Source organism: Strongylocentrotus purpuratus, unplaced genomic scaffold (assembly GCF_000002235.5).
Source record: "Strongylocentrotus purpuratus isolate Spur 01 unplaced genomic scaffold, Spur_5.0 spur5_scaffold_11, whole genome shotgun sequence".
NCBI lineage: Eukaryota > Metazoa > Echinodermata > Echinoidea > Camarodonta > Strongylocentrotidae > Strongylocentrotus > Strongylocentrotus purpuratus.
This window is the reverse complement of record NW_022145596.1, coordinates 31,486,466-31,507,851: the sequence shown is the minus strand read 5'-3', so window position 1 is coordinate 31,507,851 and position 21,386 is coordinate 31,486,466. Positions and strand designations below refer to the sequence as shown.

At 35.9% G+C, this 21,386-nt stretch overlaps 1 protein-coding gene across 6 annotated transcripts in view; it reads right to left on the bottom strand.

Moving 5' to 3' along the window:
* The window catches only part of LOC581386 (von Willebrand factor A domain-containing protein 3B), a 59,516-nt gene that overhangs the window by 21,065 nt on the left and 17,065 nt on the right, over positions 1-21,386 (bottom strand). For 3 of the 6 annotated variants that reach the window (XM_030981164.1, XM_030981167.1, XM_030981169.1), the window contains 17 exons: positions 21,291-21,345; positions 20,657-20,813; positions 19,938-20,107; positions 18,352-18,838; positions 15,658-15,823; positions 13,692-13,819; positions 13,107-13,241; positions 12,545-12,642; positions 11,688-11,970; positions 10,275-10,382; positions 9,291-9,523; positions 7,579-7,756; positions 7,341-7,515; positions 4,984-5,241; positions 4,124-4,245; positions 3,065-3,323; positions 2,186-2,420 (listed from right to left, as the gene is read on the bottom strand). In XM_030981164.1, coding sequence (XP_030837024.1) covers positions 2,186-2,420; positions 3,065-3,323; positions 4,124-4,245; positions 4,984-5,241; positions 7,341-7,515; positions 7,579-7,756; positions 9,291-9,523; positions 10,275-10,382; positions 11,688-11,970; positions 12,545-12,642; positions 13,107-13,241; positions 13,692-13,819; positions 15,658-15,823; positions 18,352-18,838; positions 19,938-20,107; positions 20,657-20,813; positions 21,291-21,345 — 3,247 coding nt within the window. The other 3 variants (XM_030981165.1, XM_030981166.1, XM_030981168.1) reach the window with 3 other exon arrangements.

Below are 21,386 nucleotides of genomic sequence, written 5' to 3'. Positions count from 1 at the left end.
CTTACTGTACTGGGCTATTTTGAGCACCCTCTGACTGGGGGGGGGGGGGGGGGGGGGGGGGCCTGGGAGGCCCCCCCCCCTATGATCTCGGCGGTCGAATGTCCGATGAACACAAAAATTTGTATATTTTTAGATATTTACGTAAGGAGCAAGACGGTATAATTAGTTTTTTCCTAATATGCAAATTTTTGTCGTTATAGCCTAATTAATTATGCAAAATGCTAATTTTATGCATTTTACGAAAAACTCTACAAATTTGTCCATAGACTTGTGAAAAATCTTGAAAATGTATTGAATAAATGTTTCCTTCATCTCAAATTCATGAGGTTTCATTTTTTTTATGATATTTGAAAATACATAGGTTAATTTGCATAAATTATAAATACGCAAATTACGCATTCATGAATTTTAAATCTGGAACTATATTTGGGGCCTGTCACCACGAAATGAGTCCAGTTGGTCAAAAATTTTATTCCTGTTTTTAAGTATTATATGAATCTACATTAAGTAAGCTTTAAATTAAGGGGTCACACATTAAAATTGATAAATTATATCCAGAAATATGAACAAAAACCTAATTGGACTTTATAACAATGGGATTACCCAGTTTTTGAGATAATTAGGTGTAAAGTTAATGATGCGTAACATATTATAGTCTGGTCAACAACAACATAGCAACAACACACTTCCCATCATTCGATTTCAATGAAACTTTCAACAAACAAAGAAATAATAAGTCGATTTTCGGAAAAATCTTAAATGTGGTAGGTGGGTCAATTTTCAGTACTTACACACTATACATCGCTATTACTACGATTGAGCCTAATGCTACACTGGACTCATTTCGTGGTGACTGGCCCCATTTAGGGAACTAGGATCATAACAAAAATTGTCAGACTCCACTTTTTGAATGTCTTAACTCATTATTCATATGAAACATCTTTTCTAACACAAAATAGTTATTTGATGTACTTAATAATGATAATTTATGCAAATTTGAAGCGATTTTCAACTATTTATTTTCTTATGTATTTTATTGTTTTTTATTTCTTATTATATCTATTGTTTTATTTCTAATGTATTCTTTTGTTCTGGAATACATCAAGTTACTCTGAGAAATATATAAAAGCAATTTGATATCAATTCATATCTTCACATTTCTGCTTGTACATGAATATATACATATATTATAGCACTTTTTTGATGACATGCGCATACTAATTGTTATGTAACACCTTACAGGTATATCCGATTTTGACGAAAATGGTATCAAAATGTGCGCAAGACTTGAGGAAAAAAAGTCATGAAACAACAATTCAAAATTCCAAGCGGTTGCGGCGCGATCTCCGAAAATGTCGAGGGGGGGGGCCTCCCAGGCCCCCCCCCCCCCCCAGTACAGTAAGGGTTAAACTGCATAATTGTATTTCATCTTAATTTAAACTACATTGCTGTACTTTTTAAAACTTGCTTTCATTTCTCTATAATTGATGTTAATAAGTACATGTACTTTGATTAATCTTGTTCTCCAAAGATGAAATGTGCTATAGAAGCCGCAGTTATTATCATTATCATTAAATATCCTAAATAAGTGAATATTACATATTTAGAATATCATCAAACATGCACAATCTTTATATGATGAAGAACCTCCGCGCTATGCTCTTTTCATCGCTGTCTACATGTATGTAGTTCACTCTACAACAAATATCTATCTTTTTATACCTCTCTGTCTCTCAATTTCACAAGATGATTGAATTGTCTGACTGTCTAATTTTCAAAATTAATTCATGGAAGAAATTTCCCATGCCTTCCTTCCTCGTTCTCACTCTCTCTCTATCTCTATCTTTCTCACACACACACTTTCTCTGACTGGATTCCTACTGTTTCTTCTAATCTTCAGGTCTCTTTCTTTCAATCTTTTACTCTGTCTGTTTTCTCTCTGTCAATACATCCATCTCTTTTGATCTACTTTTCTTTCTTTCACTCTTCTTTGCATGGAGCGGAAAAACTCTGTTTATCTCTCCCTACATGTATGTTGCTACAGTATGTACTGTAGCTACCTCTGAATATCACTATCCAAGTTGAAATGCAAAAAAATAAGTGAAATAAATTATTAAAAAAGTTAAATAAATTTTCTCCAACATTCTAAAAGGTTCATGATCTGTACTTAGTTCTGTTATCTTACTTTGATCCATCGCAGAACTCTACGGTGAGTTTGTTTCCGCTGACCCCTGTGACCTTCGCAGGGAGGTAGCTCATGAGAGCCTCGCTGATCATAGCCAGCACGAAGTCGCCTAGCGCCATCTTCTGGCGACGAGTGAAGGAACCAAAGATATGACGACTGTTTTGAACAGAGACCCGCTCGTCTGCCCATTCCAACTCAAACATAGGGCTACGCTCAATCCGCGATTTCACAACACCTGAACAAATAAAGTAAAATGAACACCACTATCAACTTTAAGAAGAAAAATAGTAAACTAGAATTTCTGAATGTGTGGTATTAAATGAAATTTCCTCAACTGTTTCATACCATATAAGGTCCTCCAATACCTAAATCATTAATGAATGTTCCATATAAGGTCCTACTATCCTTAATGGAACTGAATCGATGAGGTATGTTAAAAGATTAATATCTTACAGATACTTTACAGATTAATTTCATAGAAAAAATTCTCTCTTGACAAAATATGCAAATATTGAATGATATAATTTGCCACATTCATTGATATTCATATCAAATCTAGAGCATGAATAAAGTACAAGAAACAACATTACTGATAAACCTTTAATTTTTTATCACACTAAATTTTCCGTCAAATATTCACTCTTAAAATCGCTGTTTACTGTATCGAATCAAAACTTTGGATGTAAATAAGTGCAGATATAAGTGCAGAAACATGTAATTTAAATTGCTACATCCTATTTCTAACTTGTAGGTTGTTGAAAAAATTGTGGCAGAGGTGAAGTTGATGCCATGTCCCCTGAATTTATTACACTAGAGGAGGAGAAATGGAAAATCCCCATCCTAAAATAATAATAGCCATTGTGTCCAGGCAATACTTACCAAGATAATATCGACCATCCTGTTCCTTCCTTGCGACTACGGGATGCCCCACCCATCCATCCTCCTTCTTCAATATATCCTCTACTACCTGCTTATGAAGGGCGGGGTCAAGAGGGTACAGATGTTCAGAGGGTACCTGGGCTAGCACCCCATTGTAGAACCGGACCTGGTACCAGAGGTCTGGTAGCGCCCTCTGGATGGTAGCAGGGGCATAGCTTGGTGGAAAGTCCGGGTGTCGACCAATCACTGTGTCATTGACCTGAGGTGAGTTAATGAGAGAAAGAAGGTCCAGTTAGGAATCGGGTTTACTGGCATAGGTTCCGTAACTTTGTAATGAAAGGGAGTTTAAAACATTATAATACTCATATTGTCAAAACTGAATGACTAGCGCAACAAAATATAAATAAAAACCATTCTATTGATTGGTAACAAATTGAAAAATAGAAAAATGTACATGTACTGAAAAAAATCATATAATTAAATACTTCAGCATGGTCATTGATCTGGACATGGTAATAAAAAATGTTTTAATTATGACAATTGTAATTCTATTTTTACATTCAAAATCCACACTTTCCAATTTTAAGTTTTTTATAAAAAACAACAGAAATGTAGACTATGTGTTAATGGGTGGTTGAAGTAGGTACAATAAATCAAATAAGCTCTTCCATAATAAAAAGGACCAATATCATTTGATACATGTATAAGTATTTTTTGTACTATCTACTATTCAATTATTATTCATTCACTGACTCTTTACATGCCACGTAAATCATCTCCCTGTGCCACATTCTATTTATCATGGGATAGATATGCCAAAGGCTTCAAGATTATTTAACTATTTCAAGAGGAAGATTAATTCATACTAGAGTTAAAAGGGTTGTCATGGACCTAATCAAGACTTGAAATGGGTGTTTTAGCAAAGCCATTATATTACACAAAGCAATCCTTCTGTCCATTGGTGCCTATTATTTTGTGCTTGTGGCAAACAAATGCCCGTGCAGAGAAGTGAAAAAAGCATCTAAAATGTTAATTTATTTATCTTTATCCATTCTTTACCTGAAGAGGTTGGTTGGCCACTTGTTTTTCTCTTAAGATGAGTTTCTCAGGAACCTTCAAGACAGTGCTGTTGTCATCAACGATGTAGAACTCACCATCATCAGCCCGAGATTTAATAGTACCTAGGAGAAGAATAATCATTAGAAATAATGATATCAATAAGGTCTTGTACAGTGCATTGAATCTTTGAAAATGTCTCAAAATGCATTGTGAAAGGTGAAAACAAAAATTGAAAACATATGAAACACAGTTGTGATATGTACCTTCTCCTCCAGTTATTACCAACTAAGCATTCTTACTTGAGAAACTGAAATGCTATTAAACTGATTTGGGAAATTGAATTGCTAATGAATTTGTAGTTTTTCAGATTTCTTAATAAAGATCTTGCCCATTTGTCAAAAGGAGTTTTAGAATTACAAAATATGAGCCTTTTACTTACAGTTTCCAAAGATATATGCCAAATTTAAAAAAGGGAATGCTAGCCAAACAATTATTAAGTACTCAAGTAGAGATTTTGAAAGCCTATATAGATTTTTATTCAATTATAACCACTTTCTCTTTTAAACTCTGACTTGATGTTTCATATCAATTTACTGTGATTGATTTTATTCACTTCATTTATTCATTCATTCATTTATTCATTTCTTCATTTATTTATTCATTCATTATTTATTCATTCATTCATTCATTCATTTATTCATTCACTCATTCATTTATTTATTTATTTATTCATTCATTCATTCATTTATTTATTCATTTATTAATTCATTTATTTATTCATTCATTTATATACGACTTTGGGGATGGAACATCCCTATCAGCATGAGTGCTGTTCTTTATAAGGATCTACAAATGCTTACCTTGAATGAACCAGCCAGAGTCTGGTGAATACACAATAACATCATCTTCTCCTTTCTCCTCCTCCTCCTCCTCCTTCTCATCATCATCGTCATCATCATCAGTCGGTTGTCTACCGTTATCCACCGCATCTTCACCACTTCTGGCATCATCCTCCAAACTACCGGTCTCATCCTGGATGCTACCCATCTCAGAGGGGACTTTGATGTCCTCTTCATCATCATCTTCTTTATCTTCAATGGTAGACTTGTTGGTAAGCTCTGGAATTAAAAAAGAAAACAAAAACAAACCCATCGTTACTCAAGAGCATACGATCTTAAAATGAAGATGAGTTTAAAAGTTCCCTACATAGTACAATAGTTTTCCCTTTAAAAAGATGGAGGTGTAAAAAGTCGCACCTCAAATTACTTATCGAATAAATGTACCTAATTTCATTGTACATCTTTGGTTAAAAAGCTTTACATTGTTTTTTGTTTAAAAGATTTACTTAAAAAAGAAGCAAACTTGAAAAGAAATCATCGATATGGATGATATAGCACAAAAAAAGAAACAAATAAACAAAATAAAAATGACTTTGTACAGTACTCAAAATTAATCCGCTCTTCTTCATTCTTTGAAATAAAATTATATACTGCTTTCAGAAGTATAAAAGACAAAACATAAATATGACTTCATTCAAGATCAATGTGTAACTATAATAAAACAGAAATTATATAAAAGTTAGGAACAAGAAAATCAGCAATAAAGAGAATTTTATGATTCACGATCACTTGAATCAACAGCTGAATGGTCCTGTTAGAAGTATTACATGAAATTGACATCTGACCTGATACATTATTAGTAATAAAATCTGGCTTAGTCCCAATAGAAAAGAAATCACTGCATGACATGAAATACGATCAATACACATCTGTGTTAGGTCCCTTGGTATGAATAAACATGACAAACATCAAACTCAATTTACTCCCAATGACACATTACAGTGATTTACACTGCATCCATTTTAATTGAAGTCATGCCTTGCAAGATGTTTATATTCCTAACATTCAACAATCTTAGCGTGACCAGATGGTGCCTCTCTGCCGGTGAAGTAAACACAATCCGACATGTTTCTAAACATGAATTCCACTGTTCCACCGTGCACAGCCTGGAAAATGTTTTGACATGAATGCAATATCAATTCGTGATATCATTCACAGTTTATCCCCTATGCAATCAGAGGGTTCCATTTGGAGAAGGTTAATTTGTTTAATGCACTATTAAGTGGATAAGCAAGAGTAACAAATAGATATGGTAGTCGTAATGAGATCATTAACTGTATCGTATGTTTATAAACTGGCTCCAGGTCTTCACAGTTTTCACTTTGCAGGAAGTTACAAACCTTATTATGACTACATTTCCCACTTGCCCAAACAGTTTAGTATCAAATGTAAATTTACAGGTTCAATACACACTTCTATGCTCTTGGAGCATGAATACTATTACTAAGAGAATTAGTTATGATGAAATCTGGGGAAATGCAAATCGAATCAAAATCAAATTGCATCTAACATGCAAACAAACTGATCTACATAGCATTCATTCATTCACACAAGTTGTTGTTACTACAGACAGTTTCAGAAATAAAAGTAAAAGTATTTTTTGTAAGATGGTACTCAATAATCATAATCATTATCAAGTTATTCGAAGTTGAAGAATAATCTCCAGCACTGTGACATTGTTCTTCTAGTATTTTTCATTGTGTTTCTTCATTTTCTGGTTCCTTTTTCTTAATTTCCTAGTTTAACTACATTGCTTTGATGGTAGTCCATCTGATAGATATTCATTCCCAGCATAGCCAACAACCAGCAAGAGAAGAAATAGGGTAAAATAGTTTAAAGTGATGCAAGGAACAATCAGTGTGTGATTGGTTGGTGCAGCCTATAGACACTTCCTCCTTGAATCAGTGTATTGCCGTTTAGTCTACAACCGGTTCATCCACTACCCAATTGGTCTATTCCCATTTGGTCTACACCAAGCCTGTCTACTACCCACATAGTCTAATAATCATTGAATCATAAATGATATAATTATTATTAGACCTTATTGGTAGTAGACAAAATGGGCATTGGACAAACTGGATATTAGACCAAATGGAAATTAGACCAAATGGCTATTAGCCTAACTGGTCATTAGACCAAATGACAAGTAGACATAATGATATGAATTAGACCATGTGGATAGTAGATGGGCTGGGTGTAGACCATATGGGAATAGAAGAATAGGGTCCGTAGTAGATGAACTTGTTTTAGACCAAACGGCAATTCACTCTTGAATCCTGGCACTGAGGAAAGCAAGAAACTGACAGTGTTAGCCTCACCTTTGGTCTGTATTCCACTGTCTCCCGTTGTCTCTAATCGTCTCTTCATGTCTACTATCTCACCTTTGGTCTGTATTCCACTATCTCCCGTTGTCTCTGATCGTCTCTTCATGTCTATTATCTCACCTTTGGTCTGTATTCCACTATCTCCCGTTGTCTCTGATCGTCTCTTCATGTCTACTATCTCACCTTTGGTCTGTATTCCACTATCTCCCGTTGTCTCTGATCGTCTCTTCATGTCTACTATCTCCTGCTCCAGGTCCTCCTTCTGAGTCTGTACTCCAGATAGTTGCTCCTTGGTCTCCCTCCTCTCCAGCTCCATCTGATCTAGTTTCTCCAGCAGCTCCTGGTACTTGCTTGCCAGGGTCTCATTCTCCGCCTCCTTGGATCCATGAGCCTGCTGTATGTTGCTAAGCCTAGGCAAGGTCAAAGGTCAAAAAGTATGATAATGAATGAATTGTTACTAATAGCTTCTGTATCAATGTACAAATTGCATGAAATTTAAATGACACAGCAATGATGATGTGATACTGAGAAAAAGTGGAAGGAAGCAGAACACAACATAAGAGCCACTTGGTCTCATACCGTATTGGGGCACTTTTATGATGAGATGATGTTATGTTTCTTGAAGCTTGAAATGTTCATACCATTTAATGTGGCATGGTCTGGGAATTGGAGTTCTATCTTTCCAATGAGCAATCATTTAAAAACAGCATTAAAACTAATAATTCTAATAACATGATCATCTCAGAACACACGCATATATGATGAGAGATCTAAAACATATAGCTATCATTATCCTGATGAAACCCAGTATCCCAAAATAAAGTGAAAATCGGGGGAAATGTGATCAGGATATTATAGATTCCGTAACCATTTAGAGGTGAAAAAGTGCACAACTAACAGAAGTGTAAACATCTGTGAATGAATATCTAATCTTGACTATTAAAATTGGTTGATTGTGCAAGATATTGTCCAGCGACTATCGCTACAGGGAAATTTTCTAATACTAACCAAATTCCTAACTTCAACTGACAATCCACACTTTACCTAACCATGAACATTACCTTCAACCTAACCTTAAGCCAAACTGCAACCAAAGTGCTAACACTAAAGACTGGAGTAAATTTCTCTGGAGCAAACACTAGCTTTTACCAAATGGTCATGTCCCGATTGACCCCAGCAAAGCATTGCGCACACTAGAAATTACTGCAATGCATGTGCTAGCTTTAATTTGCTTCCCCACCTAATGTGCATATCTTACTGTGCACCTCAGTGTAAAATCAAATCAAATCAAATCAAATCATTTTTCCTTCAGAAGAGAGACTATCACATCAAGACAGTGACGGTGACACTATTTATCTTACCTTAATAATCTTTTCAGGCCCTCAAAATCCACCTTGTAGCCATTTCTTCAGACACAATCATAGTGAATTATCACAAAAACATGCTTAGTAAATTTTGAACATAACGTATTGCAAGCTTATCATACTGTCCCAGGAAAGAGAAAACATGTTTTCATAGGTGTTCTTGGCAATCATCTTTCTTTTGCTACGTCAGACAATCTCTGGCAAGGTTTTGATACTATTGATAGAACTAAATTTCATCAGGAAAGCATGACTACAGCTAGTCCAAAACATTTTGATACTGGTCTATACCCCCAAAGCCTTAGACTGCTCTCTATAGTACTATTTATGCTGAAAAAACCTCAATGAGCAGTCTTGTGGAAGCCAGCCAAGAAGGGTATCCTTCTAACAAATACTTCTCTAATATCATGACTAAATGGCTGCCACTGTACAAATCATTGCAAACAACTTGATCAAATGCACCTTCTGTTCCTTAAATCTGGATAACATTTTCCTGAAATATACATTTGCTTCCATATAACTTTGTTGTCCTTCTTTTTTTGAAGTAGATTCTTATTTCTTAAGTCATCACCAGCTCTATTACCTGTCAGTAAGATCATTATGTGTAGATGCTAGCTGGGTATGTTGACCTTCCAAAACATTGTGTTTGTTGAGTAGTGCTTCAGCCCTCTTCCTCAGCCTCTGATAGCGCCCTTGGATACGATCATACTTCTCCTTCAGACCGGTGTGTTCATCCAGAAGAGCCTCATGTCTCTCTGCCGCTCTCTGGAACTCTTCCGTCTGTTTCTTCTGATCTTGAAGATCCTCCTGCATTGCCTGATGGGATAGATAAGTGGTCAAATAGATACGATAAAAATATACAGGTAGACAAAGACGAAGACTCCTCAAGGGTGAAAAGAGAAATGTATAGTCTTCATGAACAGATAAGACAAGATGGGATCATGAGAAACATGATTGTGTACCAGTTTGAAATGAAGATGACTGATCACTCATAGAAAAATGAAAATGAATCTAAATGGCAGTATGATAGACTGCAAAAGACTATTCATAAACTGGATTATTATTATTCTTTTTTAATGCACAGTAAAACAAGAACAGTGCATTTTGCAACTTTTCCCTTTTTACCTTGCCCCTTATGTTGATGTACGTTTACTGCACATTCCATGACTGAAAGAGTTATTACAAATAGGGTATCATTTTAAAGAGGAATAAATCCACTTTCTAATAGTACTAAACATACTCATGATTATGTCATGACAAGAGATATATAATCGATTATACTTGAGTTTCCAAACTTTTTTGATGGGTTTTTATTTTACTAGAAATTTGATATCTTTTCCACTGAAATAAAGCTCCACGATTTCTCATCTTGCACACACATTTCAAACATTTCATACATGTTCATATACATTCATACAACATCCGATACCTGTTTGCACGTACACTGAGTAGAGTTCTTCTCTGTGTCTCTCAATTAACAATTCAATTATCAGATGACACCTTCTGAAGCAGCCTACACATACTTATTAAAACAAAGAAAATTCTCTGATTCTTGTTCAGATCTTACCTTTTGATTGCCGATATATTCCTCATGTTGTGTTGTCAGCTGCTGTTGTAAATCAACCAATCTCTCCTTTATCTCTGATGATATTACACTAGGCTCATCTTTGGTATTCTGAAAAATTAAAAAAAAAAGTCAAATCTCATCATCATGTGTTCTTAACAATACCCATAGTTTGTGACTATATATATTTCTTTGTCTTTTAAGAAATATCTGGGTCTCAGTTTGGGTTAAAATGTTAATTGTTATTACATTTTGTATACCTTTTCGTCTGGTAGTCAACTATTGAAATCTTTGAGAGATGGGAAGTACAAGTAATAACTGAACTATTAAATTGTAGCTTTGCCATGCAATAGACCGTGACATCTCTCCCTCTCTCTGTTTTTATTTTCCTTCTTTTTGATGGTGTTCATAATTTGTAGTTGCATAAAGTCTATGGCTGCATCGCTTGTGCTTAGACCTAGATAGGTATGATACAAGGAACAATTATAATCTCTGACATCTTTACCAAAGTGACTGTAAAGCTCAAACAGGTCACTTTAAATTGTACCAAGTTTGAAATTAATACTCATGTATAATACTTCCTAAAATGAAACCATTCATAAAGTAATACCACTCATAATCTGCAATCTTTCAATGAGAAAGACATTTCAAGTCAAAGAATTTTGATTTATTTTGATATATAATAGAAACTCTAATCAACCATTAACAAAAAAACAATTTCTATTGATTGATTACTGTGATTGAAGCATTTTTATGTATTTGGTAACTTGAGCCTAGGAGGCGAAAAGCAAACTGAATCACTGTAACCCTCGGCCTCTCCTCCCGGGATAACTGATTGGGGCTTGTGCAGATGGACCACTACACCGGGATTTCCCCCTACCCTTATACGAATAGTGCAGTAGGTTTTTCAGGCCAAGATGGGGACTCTCCTCTACACTGGCCTCCATTTAATGTCCTATCCGAGCAGATCTCTTTATTAGACAGAGCTCAGTCTTGGTAGAACTCATTTAACACTAGAGATATTCTTAAAAGCATCGTTTAACAATGTTAAATCGGAGATACACGGCCCTACGTGTTATCAGTGTCTGTGATATGGTGTAATTGAAGAAAAAAATTGCGCTTCAAAATGATCAAGAAGTGCCTCAAAAAAGTAAAAATCTTTGAGTGAACGGTTTTACCATACCCCTTTTTTTCAGTAGACTGTAGTGTTATGAAAAACGTTTTGGCAAACGGTCTTCAGAGTTTGTAATTTCAATCATAAATATCTTGATAATCAGACAGGCGATCAGCTTGTAAAAGCTGTGGGGTTCCTGACTGACCTAAAGTTTTATAATTATAATTTCAGCATGAGCTAAATCCAATTTTTTTTCTTCAGAATCTGAGACAAAGTTACCGGATCCCTTTAATAACTCTCACCTCTTTATCGCTCTCACTCTCATGGTGATCTTCGTCTTCATCCGATCTGTCGCTATGATCACTGTGATGTGATGAATGATTGGAAGCTGTATCAGAATGATCACTCTCCGACTTCTTTTGGTCCTCTTCTTCCTCACTAGAATCTTCTTCCTCCTCCTCCTCCTTCTCTTCTTCCTCTTCCCTGCTTTTCTCATCTTTTTCCTTTTCTTCCTGCTTTAACTTATTCTTTCGTGCTGCCAGACGTTTGAGCTTATCAATGGTGACAATGCTATCCCTGTCATCCCTGTGTAATAAACAAAATTAAAAATTCACTCAAAGTATATATAATATATAGGTAACATCTACTAAACTTTGAAAATCTTAGTCTCAACATGAACAGCCATCCGAAATGTAGGTATAAGGTTTATAATCATCTCTTTGTTTCATGCACATGAATAGCAGGATGCTGGCCTTACTATTCATATGGCTGGATTGTTCGTGTTTAAAAAATGAAAAGAACTTTATATTACCTGGCTGTCATAAACAATAACTTTGCATATACTTAATATTTCTATTTATTTTAGATGCTATTAATATTGTCACATCTGAATTTGCAAAGTGAAAATAATTAAAAAAACTTTACTTCCCAAAAATTGGCTATGATGGAAAGAAATAGATGAAAATTCATACTGCGGTAAAGTTTCAGAAATCTTTGAGTTAAATTATGATTCATAATTAGACAAGAAAAATGTGCAAAAGAAAAGCAGTCATGCAATGAAAGTTTTCCAATCATCCACCTCATGAATGGTTAGATATACAAATGCTGAAAACATAATTGATTGCAAAGATTAAAATGGGGTAGTTGACGTTGGTCTTACTTTGACATGTATGGTCCTTGTACATCCATGATAAAGCGAACCATTGAGTTGTATTCCTCCTTGGAGATCTTCAGCAGAGCATTCCTCATTATGCTCACCTATCATAAGAAGACAAACGTCAAACAGTTATGACGAAATCAAGGTAAAGAATGAAAAGATCTACCACCTATGTGCTAACTATTCCATGAGTTACATCAAATTAGAGGATACTTATTATCTAATAGATCATTCAACTAGCTACTCAACTCTCTCTCTCGCTCTCTTTCTCTGCTTCAAGTGATATATGTAAAACAAGAAAATTTTGCAATCAAAAGAATTTCATGCATGGTCAAGAGTGGTAACGAGATTGTACCACGAAGTAAATAAATCTAAACATTGAATTTCACAGGTGACAACAGTTGTTTAATAGAAATCTGGCCTCCCTTTTTAAGATCCTTCAACAGATTCAACTCTGCTGGGTACCTTAATCCCCTTCCCCCTCCCCCGAGCGAGTTAATAAAGGAGGATTAGTCAGCTAATGATAGAGAGTTAATAACAGATAAGTCTGATTATATGGACTTACCTTCTCAGCATTGTAAGTGACGATGGTATAGAACTTAGATTGCCTGGTCTCATCTTGAGGACCCACCATGATCATACCAGGTATCCATACTTCATCCTCTGCAGCATCCTGCCTCATCATTACACAGTCTCCAGTCTGAAGAGTAGAAGAAAGACAGCATGTCAAAGGTCATTATATGTTAAATAGCAAAGAACTGCGATTATGCTTTAAGTTAGGTTGAAGATCTGTTCTAGCAGAGAATATAAAATCTGCTTTGGGCCCTTTGCCATATGGAAAATTTAGAGAAAATGATGACATTTAGAAACATGATAAAATATTGGCTGCACTTTCTGTTAAAATTCTATAGATCTATAAACCCTTTCCAGTACATCTCTCAAGTACCTCAACAAGTACAAAGTTGCAAATGTATTGTAATAATTTCTGGAAACAACACCAGTTATTGAGAATAAAAGTTTGGTCAGCTACTATGATGAAATACCAAATTAAACATTAATCTCCAAATTGGGCTATAACTGTGAATTGGTATTAACATCAGGCAGAACATCTCTCAAGAAAGTGCATTTTTCAGATGATTAATATACTCACAATAAGTTTTGGTTGAGCCTGAGCTCCTTTGAGCTGTATTGCTGATGAAGATGAAATCCTGACTTTATCACCTATCACTGGGAAGAATGCATCAATCTGAGTCACGTTGGGGACGCGCACCACCACACCTGTGCAAAGATGATGATAATAATGTGATTATTTTAGGAGTGAAGTATCAGCGACACATTTCATGGCGCATAAAATTAATTGAAGTTAAAGATTTTCCAGGTTTACACCAGATAATTCTTTAAAAGGAACAAGAGCCTTTAGGATGCCCAGGTGAGCTATGCTTAGAGCTCTTTGGTTCTTGATGTTTCTTTGATGGTCTTCAGGAGAATTACTCAAACTTATTCCTTTGAAAGAAACATGGAGTAGCCCTGACAAAACTTGACATACAACGTGATTTTAAGGGTGCTACTTACATCCAATTTTTCACCAACTGCAACAAAATCAACTTGAATGCTCTCTTAAATTTTTATAAAAACAAATGTGATTTGGGGATATTGCGTTCAGATAAAACGGGGAAGTGGTCTTGGCTTTCCTGGATATTATCAGACAAACATGATTTTTTTTTTTTTAATCAACTTAAGGCAATTTCAAGAAACTGTCCATTAACTATTGAAATGAGCGAACATTACAATGACTGGTTACATAATACTGACATGATTTCTGTGGGATGTACGATAAGGCATAGATATTGCCCTTGAGTTGATTTAACGAAAGTATTTGCGATCACGTCAATAGAATTTGGTACAATGCAAATAGAATCTGCAAAGGTATTACTCCAAATGTAGTTTCTATAGAAATAGGTCGTAAACTTTACAGGAAGTGTTTTTATAATGTTCCTATATCTGATCCATGACTCTTTTCTTCCCCATATATTTGTCAATACTTACCCATGCACCCACTCTATCAGATTTGCATTTTGTATTATTTCTTTTTTTTCTCTCTGACCCCATTTTCATGCTTTCTAACCATATCACGTTCCTCTTTCTCCCAGTGTAACTATATCTCTTTCCCTATCTTCTTATCCTTGCTTAATCCCAAACTGACCCTCTTTTGTCCAACCTCATACTATATTGAGGATGCATATGTCCTTACCCTACTGTCACTTTTGATATTTATTTGTCTCTCCCCCTTTTTCTCTATCACTTTCTCTCTCTCTCCCCCTTTACATTCTCTCCCAATATCTTTTATCTCTCCAAATCTCACTGTCGTCCCCCCACCCAAACCATCCTTCTCCATTTATTTTCTATTTTTCCTCTTCTTTTTCTCACCTTGCTCTCCTCTTACCCCTCTTCTTATCTGACTGACCATCTGTCTATCTATCCCATCTCATCCTGTGTACTTTCCATTGCTTAATTGTCTCTACCCTAATCCTCCTCGCCTGGGTAATAAGAGTTCGTCTTGCTTGCTTCTTCCCACAATCTGAGCACCCTGGCTCAATGGATATCATCCTCATTCTCTAGCTTTTCCCTTTAATTAAATCTCCATCTCATTCTCACTCTCCATCTCAGTCTCTGCCCCCTCTCTCTCTCTCTGCCTGTCTCTCTCCATCTCTCTTTATCTCTGTGTACCTGTCTGTCTCTCTCACTCTTCTATCCCTCTAACCTCACCTGGGCTTTTTGTAGTAAAGTCCATCCTGCTTGCTCCTCCCTACAATCCGCGCACTCTGGCTGAACGAATTCATCTTGACACTCCATCTCTTTCTCATCCTCTCTCCGTCTGTCCCCCTGTCCCTACCCCTCTCTCTCTCTCTCTTCTATCCCTCTACCCATGCTCTCCTCACCTGGATAATATAGTCCATCTTGCTTGCTCTTCCCTACAATCAGCGCACCCTGGCTGAACGGATCCATCTCCACGCTCCATCTCTTTCTCATCCTCTCTCTGTCTGTCTTTCTCCCTTCTCTCTCTCTCTCTCTCTCTCTCTCTCTCTCTTCTATCCCTCTACCCACGCCCTCCTCACCTGGGTAGTAAAGTCCATCTTGCTTGCTCCTCCCTACAATCCGCGCACCCTGGCTGAACGGATTCATCGTCTTCACTCCCCTTCCCTTCGTTACACCTTTCTTAGACTTTTGCACATGGCTCTGGGGGGAGGTCTTAAACTCACTGCTTCTTCGCCTCAAACCAGCCTGATAAGCAAAGAGAGAAAAATCAGCCATCAATTTCTGGTCTCATCAGAGATTCACCAGTTAACACTATGAACATGATAGACAGAGAAAGAGGACAAAATATACAGTTCCTCATTCTACCCTCAACAATTGCTATGGTAGACAAAGGAACATCCCTTCACTGCTATTATGTAAAAATGTGTAGAACAGGTAAATGTGCATGTGACACCTGTTCTACACATTTGTACGTAATAGCAGTGAAGGGATGTTCCTTTGTCTACCACAGCAATTGTTGAGGGTAGAATGCGGAACTGTATATTTTGTCCTCTTTCTCTGTCCGTCATGTTCATAGGGTAAGGCTTCACAATTACTTATCATATTAGGAGGAGCTGTGTTTAGGGCAAACCCTCTTTCTAGCAGGCCATGTGCAGAAGTCCCAGAAATGTTTATTTTATAATAGACAGACACAGTCATTTCAAGTAGGGAGAGATTTGCTTGGATGATACATTTAATCAAGCTCAAAATAGATGAAGAAATGGGATACAAAATCCTTCAGAAAGCTGCATAGATTTAAGAATTTGAAAGACTGTAATCAATGTTTTTTCTCCTTATTTCTCTACCAATTAATTGAAAGAAAAGTGAAGTAATTTGGAAGAAATTAAGACGTCAAGATACTGCTACAAATCAGGTTTGCCCCACAACACACTCTTCCAACTTTACCGATACTCATGAAAGACACTCAATGTATATTAATGTAATATTCAAACATTAGCTCAACTATACAGACTTACATACCAGTGCACCATGTGATACAAGGTGGGATTATAAACAACAGCAAATGCACCTTATGAACTGTTAAGTTCTCAAGAATATAGTTATCATAAAATTACAGTATACCTAATATTTATCAGGAATTAAAAATATACATGTTTACTGACTTTAATATACCTGCACACAGGATACTGGCATGAACAATCATCAAATATACATTTTGTATTAAAGAGCTAAATAATCTAATATGCTTCACTTAAACTGAACAAGCTAAAAGCTATCAAAATGTCATGATTATCAAGCAGTTTAAAACAAATATCTTAATCACTATCATAATTTTAATCATAGAATTCTTATCATTTTTGTAGTTTATATACATGAAATTTTTCTTCACACACACAAATAATAGGTGAAACCTTAGTATTATCCCTCTGAAAAGCAAAAACATTGCACAAGCCAATTAACATGCAGGTACACAACACATCCTATCATTATACTCGAAGATAAAAGTATACAGAAATATATCTACTCAATTATATCAAACATAAATCAACGTTCCTCTCTGAAAATTGATAATATCATTAAGGCTCGAGCTGCGTATAATATAAACATTTTATGACCTGATTACAAATGGACGGATCAAGAATAATTTGTTCTTATTAAATTTAACAAGAATTAGCACACACAAAGATTAATATTCAATGAAAGACTGATTATGGAAGTCAGAAAATGCATAATTTCACAAATCACACAATGTTTTTATTTAGTCTCGATGTAGCTACATTGTCTATAAAGTATACAATAATGCATGCTCATAATAAGGCCAATATCAGAAATAACAATATTCCAACATATTTTGAGCCGATATAGAGCATAATTACCTCAGTCAAATATCTGGTATATTGTTTCTACATGTATTTCATAAAATTAACTATGAAAAACATTATTTTATTTCATAAAATTAACTATGAAAAACATTAACCCTTTCGCTACAATTATTCCACACTTTCTGGTTTGGATCAATAAATTTTGATACAGAACCCTAAAACTATGCCAGATGTTTGAGTAGAAAGGGAAAACATTTCTGCACAAACTGCATCTATTTCTGTTTCATGACTAGTTTGCATTTGATGTCAGGAATTTTAAAAAGGAAAATAAGTTTTTAACTCCTTAAGTTGGCAACACATTCAGTGATCCAAAGTCATTGCTTTTCTATTAAAATTGCCAATTTGTTGAACTTTTTGACTACATTCTAGCCCATGTATATTGTTTTCTGAGACATTACATTATATTCTAACAATTAATATACATGTAGCAATAAAAGATAAATATGACCATTTCCAATTTTGAAGAACAATATGTGATCAGTGCAGCCCTAAGAATAATTTCTGTCCTGAAAGGGTTAAGGCCTTGGTCTAACTTTTTTTGTTCAACTTGACCTTAGATCTGGCTTAAATTCAGCGTTGGGTTTCAAGTAGAATTCCAATTCGAGCATTGCATGAGGATAAAATGGTATTATCCTTTGTTGTCTTTACCCCGATTAGCATAATAGAGAGACTCTAGTCTATCATGCGCTATATAAATTTATCTTTAATATTATTCTTATCATTATTTTTATTACAGTTGCGACCAATAAGTTTAGTATTGTTTGGTAGTCACATGTGATTTGAGATGAAAAGTTTAAACTTGTTTGAACTGGTAATGTGAGGGTTAGTTGATAATGAGTGGTCTGGATTAGTTTCTTGTTAGATTGACATGAACTTAAGCCGTTTGTCTACCTCTTCATGACTATCTTTCTCTGAAGACAGGTACTCGTCTTCCTCCTCTGGTGACGAAGACGATTCCAACGAATCCTTGTCTGATGCGCTCCGGTTACCATAGCTAGGAGGAGGTGTCCTTTCCAGCTTGCCCGTCTCATCGTCCACATCGGAATCCTTCTCATCGTCATCCTCATCATCCTCCTCATCATCCTCCTCATCCTCATCACTGTCCCTATCAATCTCATCAAACCCACCAATCCTTGATTTACTCCTGGAGGTTTCTGTGGGTGCCTTAGAGTCTTTGACCTTGTGACCTCCTGAACTTTGACCTAGCCTCTGCTCTCTGATGTGCTTCCTGAGTGACTCGCTCTTCCTGAGGTACCTCTCTCCCTTCTCCATCTCCTCCTCCAGGAGGATGATATCTTTCTCTGGGATGGGCCAGCCAAGACGCTCTAAGGCTTCTATGTAGTCATGGCGATTGTCCAGGAAGGAATCTGGCTCCAGACTAATACAGGGAGGATTTAGAAAGATACACAAATTTAGACTTGGACATGCAGTAAAAATTAAGAGATAAATCAGGTATATAAATGATCAATTATACATATTTACTCATTCCTGTTTGCCTAATGATTTTGTCAGCACTTTCATTACTGATCTACAGTACACTATTACTTGTTTTTCATATGCTGAAAATAAATTGGGGAGAGAACCTTTGCTTGTGCAGGGGCTTCACGATAAAATTCTCCCCCTCAAGAGATTAGAAAAAGGAGATCAGCTGAAGTTTTCAAAAATAATCTTTAAACATTATCTGTTTGATTTGACCTATAATCAATCATCATCTTTCTTTTTTGGTAAGGTTTTATCCTACTCATGTTGTACTTTTGTGTATGGAGCTTTAATGTGATTTCATCTTCTGTACCAGTGCACCTTGAGCATTTGATTGCAAGTGAATGTGGTGCCTTACTGACCTTTCTCTGTATATCTGTAAACATATTGTTGCAAAAAGAATCGTTCATAATCGTAACTAGACTGTGATCTGTGTATCATAACTCAAAAATAGTGTGGTCGCTTCTGATCTTATCAGGTAATTGATGGGCGTTAACATATCACTTCACAAGGAGTTCACTGAAATATGCTACCGAGCTGTGATTGAAAGCCGAGGCTGCAATAAGTGTCTCCGACTGCAATTGATTAAAATTGAGTATCAAACCGCAACACAGGATAGGACGTTAAATGAAGGCCTCGTGTAGAGGAGAGTCCCCATCTTCGGACGTAAAGAACCCACTGTACTATTTATATAAGAGTAGGGGGATACCCCATTGTCGTGGTCCACCTGCACACCCCCAATCAGTTATAATAATAATAATAATAATGGTGGCTTGTTATATAGCGCACATGTCCGTCACTTTGTGACGCTCCTGGCACTGCCCCGATTATTACCCTGCTCTTCGCCTCCTAGGCACAGGTGAGGCCAAATAATTAATAATAACATTATGAAGTGAAAAGGACTTCCCTAAATGCCTGGGGATATACCAACAATCATTCCTTGCCTACAGTATGTACATAAAGTAAAGAGTGGTTAAATAAATGAGGTGAAGACTTACTGGTGTCTCTCTTCTTGTGATAGCGCATTCCATACGATGGTGTCAAGTCTTCTTCTGTAGAGGGTGAGGGCAGCCTTCACCTTGTCTTCGTAAACCTTGAGATCTACAGCTCCAGGGTTGATCAGGTTAATCTCTTGCTTGTTACCAGTCACATGGGCTAGAGGTAGAACCTGATGAATTGAAAACAAGAGGTGTTACAATAACCAAATGACCTTTGGAATAAACTTTGGTCCGGTATTATCAGTTTGGAGTCGTGCACCACAAGGATGTTGCTTGGGGAATTCCTTTGGCCATTTCAAGGGTTATAAAAGGAAGAACCTAAAATATATTGAAGCTGAGTAAACCCGGCATGGTTTAAAAAATAACTCACTTTATTTTTGAGGATATGCCAAAAAATATTCAGCAACAAAAGCTAATTAGCATTGAAGCTGATGATTTATTACTTTGTTTTAAACTACAAAAGAGTATAGTATAATGAGGCAGGTACAGGAATCAAACAAATCATCACTTTGTCCAAATGAAGCCATTTCAAGATCGTGCATAATAGGCAACTACAATTGTTTGTTTCATTGTCTGTTTGTTTGTTTGTAAAACAATGGTGTTTTTTATTAAACCAGTGACAGGTACTTTTTCCAAATTCGGTCTCAATGGGAGATCTGGGCTGGGAAGAAAGGGAAGGGGAAGGGGTTTGGGAAGGGGGAGAGGTGCGGTAGACTTACCTCATTGAAGACTTGCGAGATGACATATTTATCAAGAATAGGGACATACTTGGCCTTCTGTTTGACCATAGTACCCCCTAGAGCATCATAGATGGTCAGCTTCTTGGCAATCAAACCGTTCTTCTTCAACCATCTCTTAGAGGACACTTGGAGTGGACTGCACAGAGAGGAATACAAAAACAATATTTTAAAACTCTGTGTTCAAATGATAAGTGATGTTAAGATAATCACTGTACTCCAGGCTCCCAAAGCATTTCTATTAAAATTGTATGCATAATTCAAACACTTCTGTTTTCAACTGAAATAAACAATTAGACAGTAAGTTGTAACACATTTACAATAAAAAAAAATTAAAAAAAAGTTGTAACACATTTTATCTATAACTTATTGTACATATAGGAAGCAAGGAATTTCAAAGAAAATATATCAAAGAAAAATTCAGGAAAAATGTATAATCAAAGGTGAGCATATCGGCAATACAAAGCATTAGAAGCACATCAAACATAATTATTTATGTTCATGCATTTTGTTTTTCTTAATTTCACCAGTGTGGATATCATATACTGTTTGAATATTCTCTGAACAGATTTGTGACTGACTTGTCTAATTGCCTGTTAAATCAAACAATACTCACTCTGCTTTCTTCTTCAGTTTCTTCTTCTTGCCTTTATCCTGCTGTTTTGCAAGATCTAGATGGGTAAAAAGAAAATATTTTCTGGTAAGTATCCAT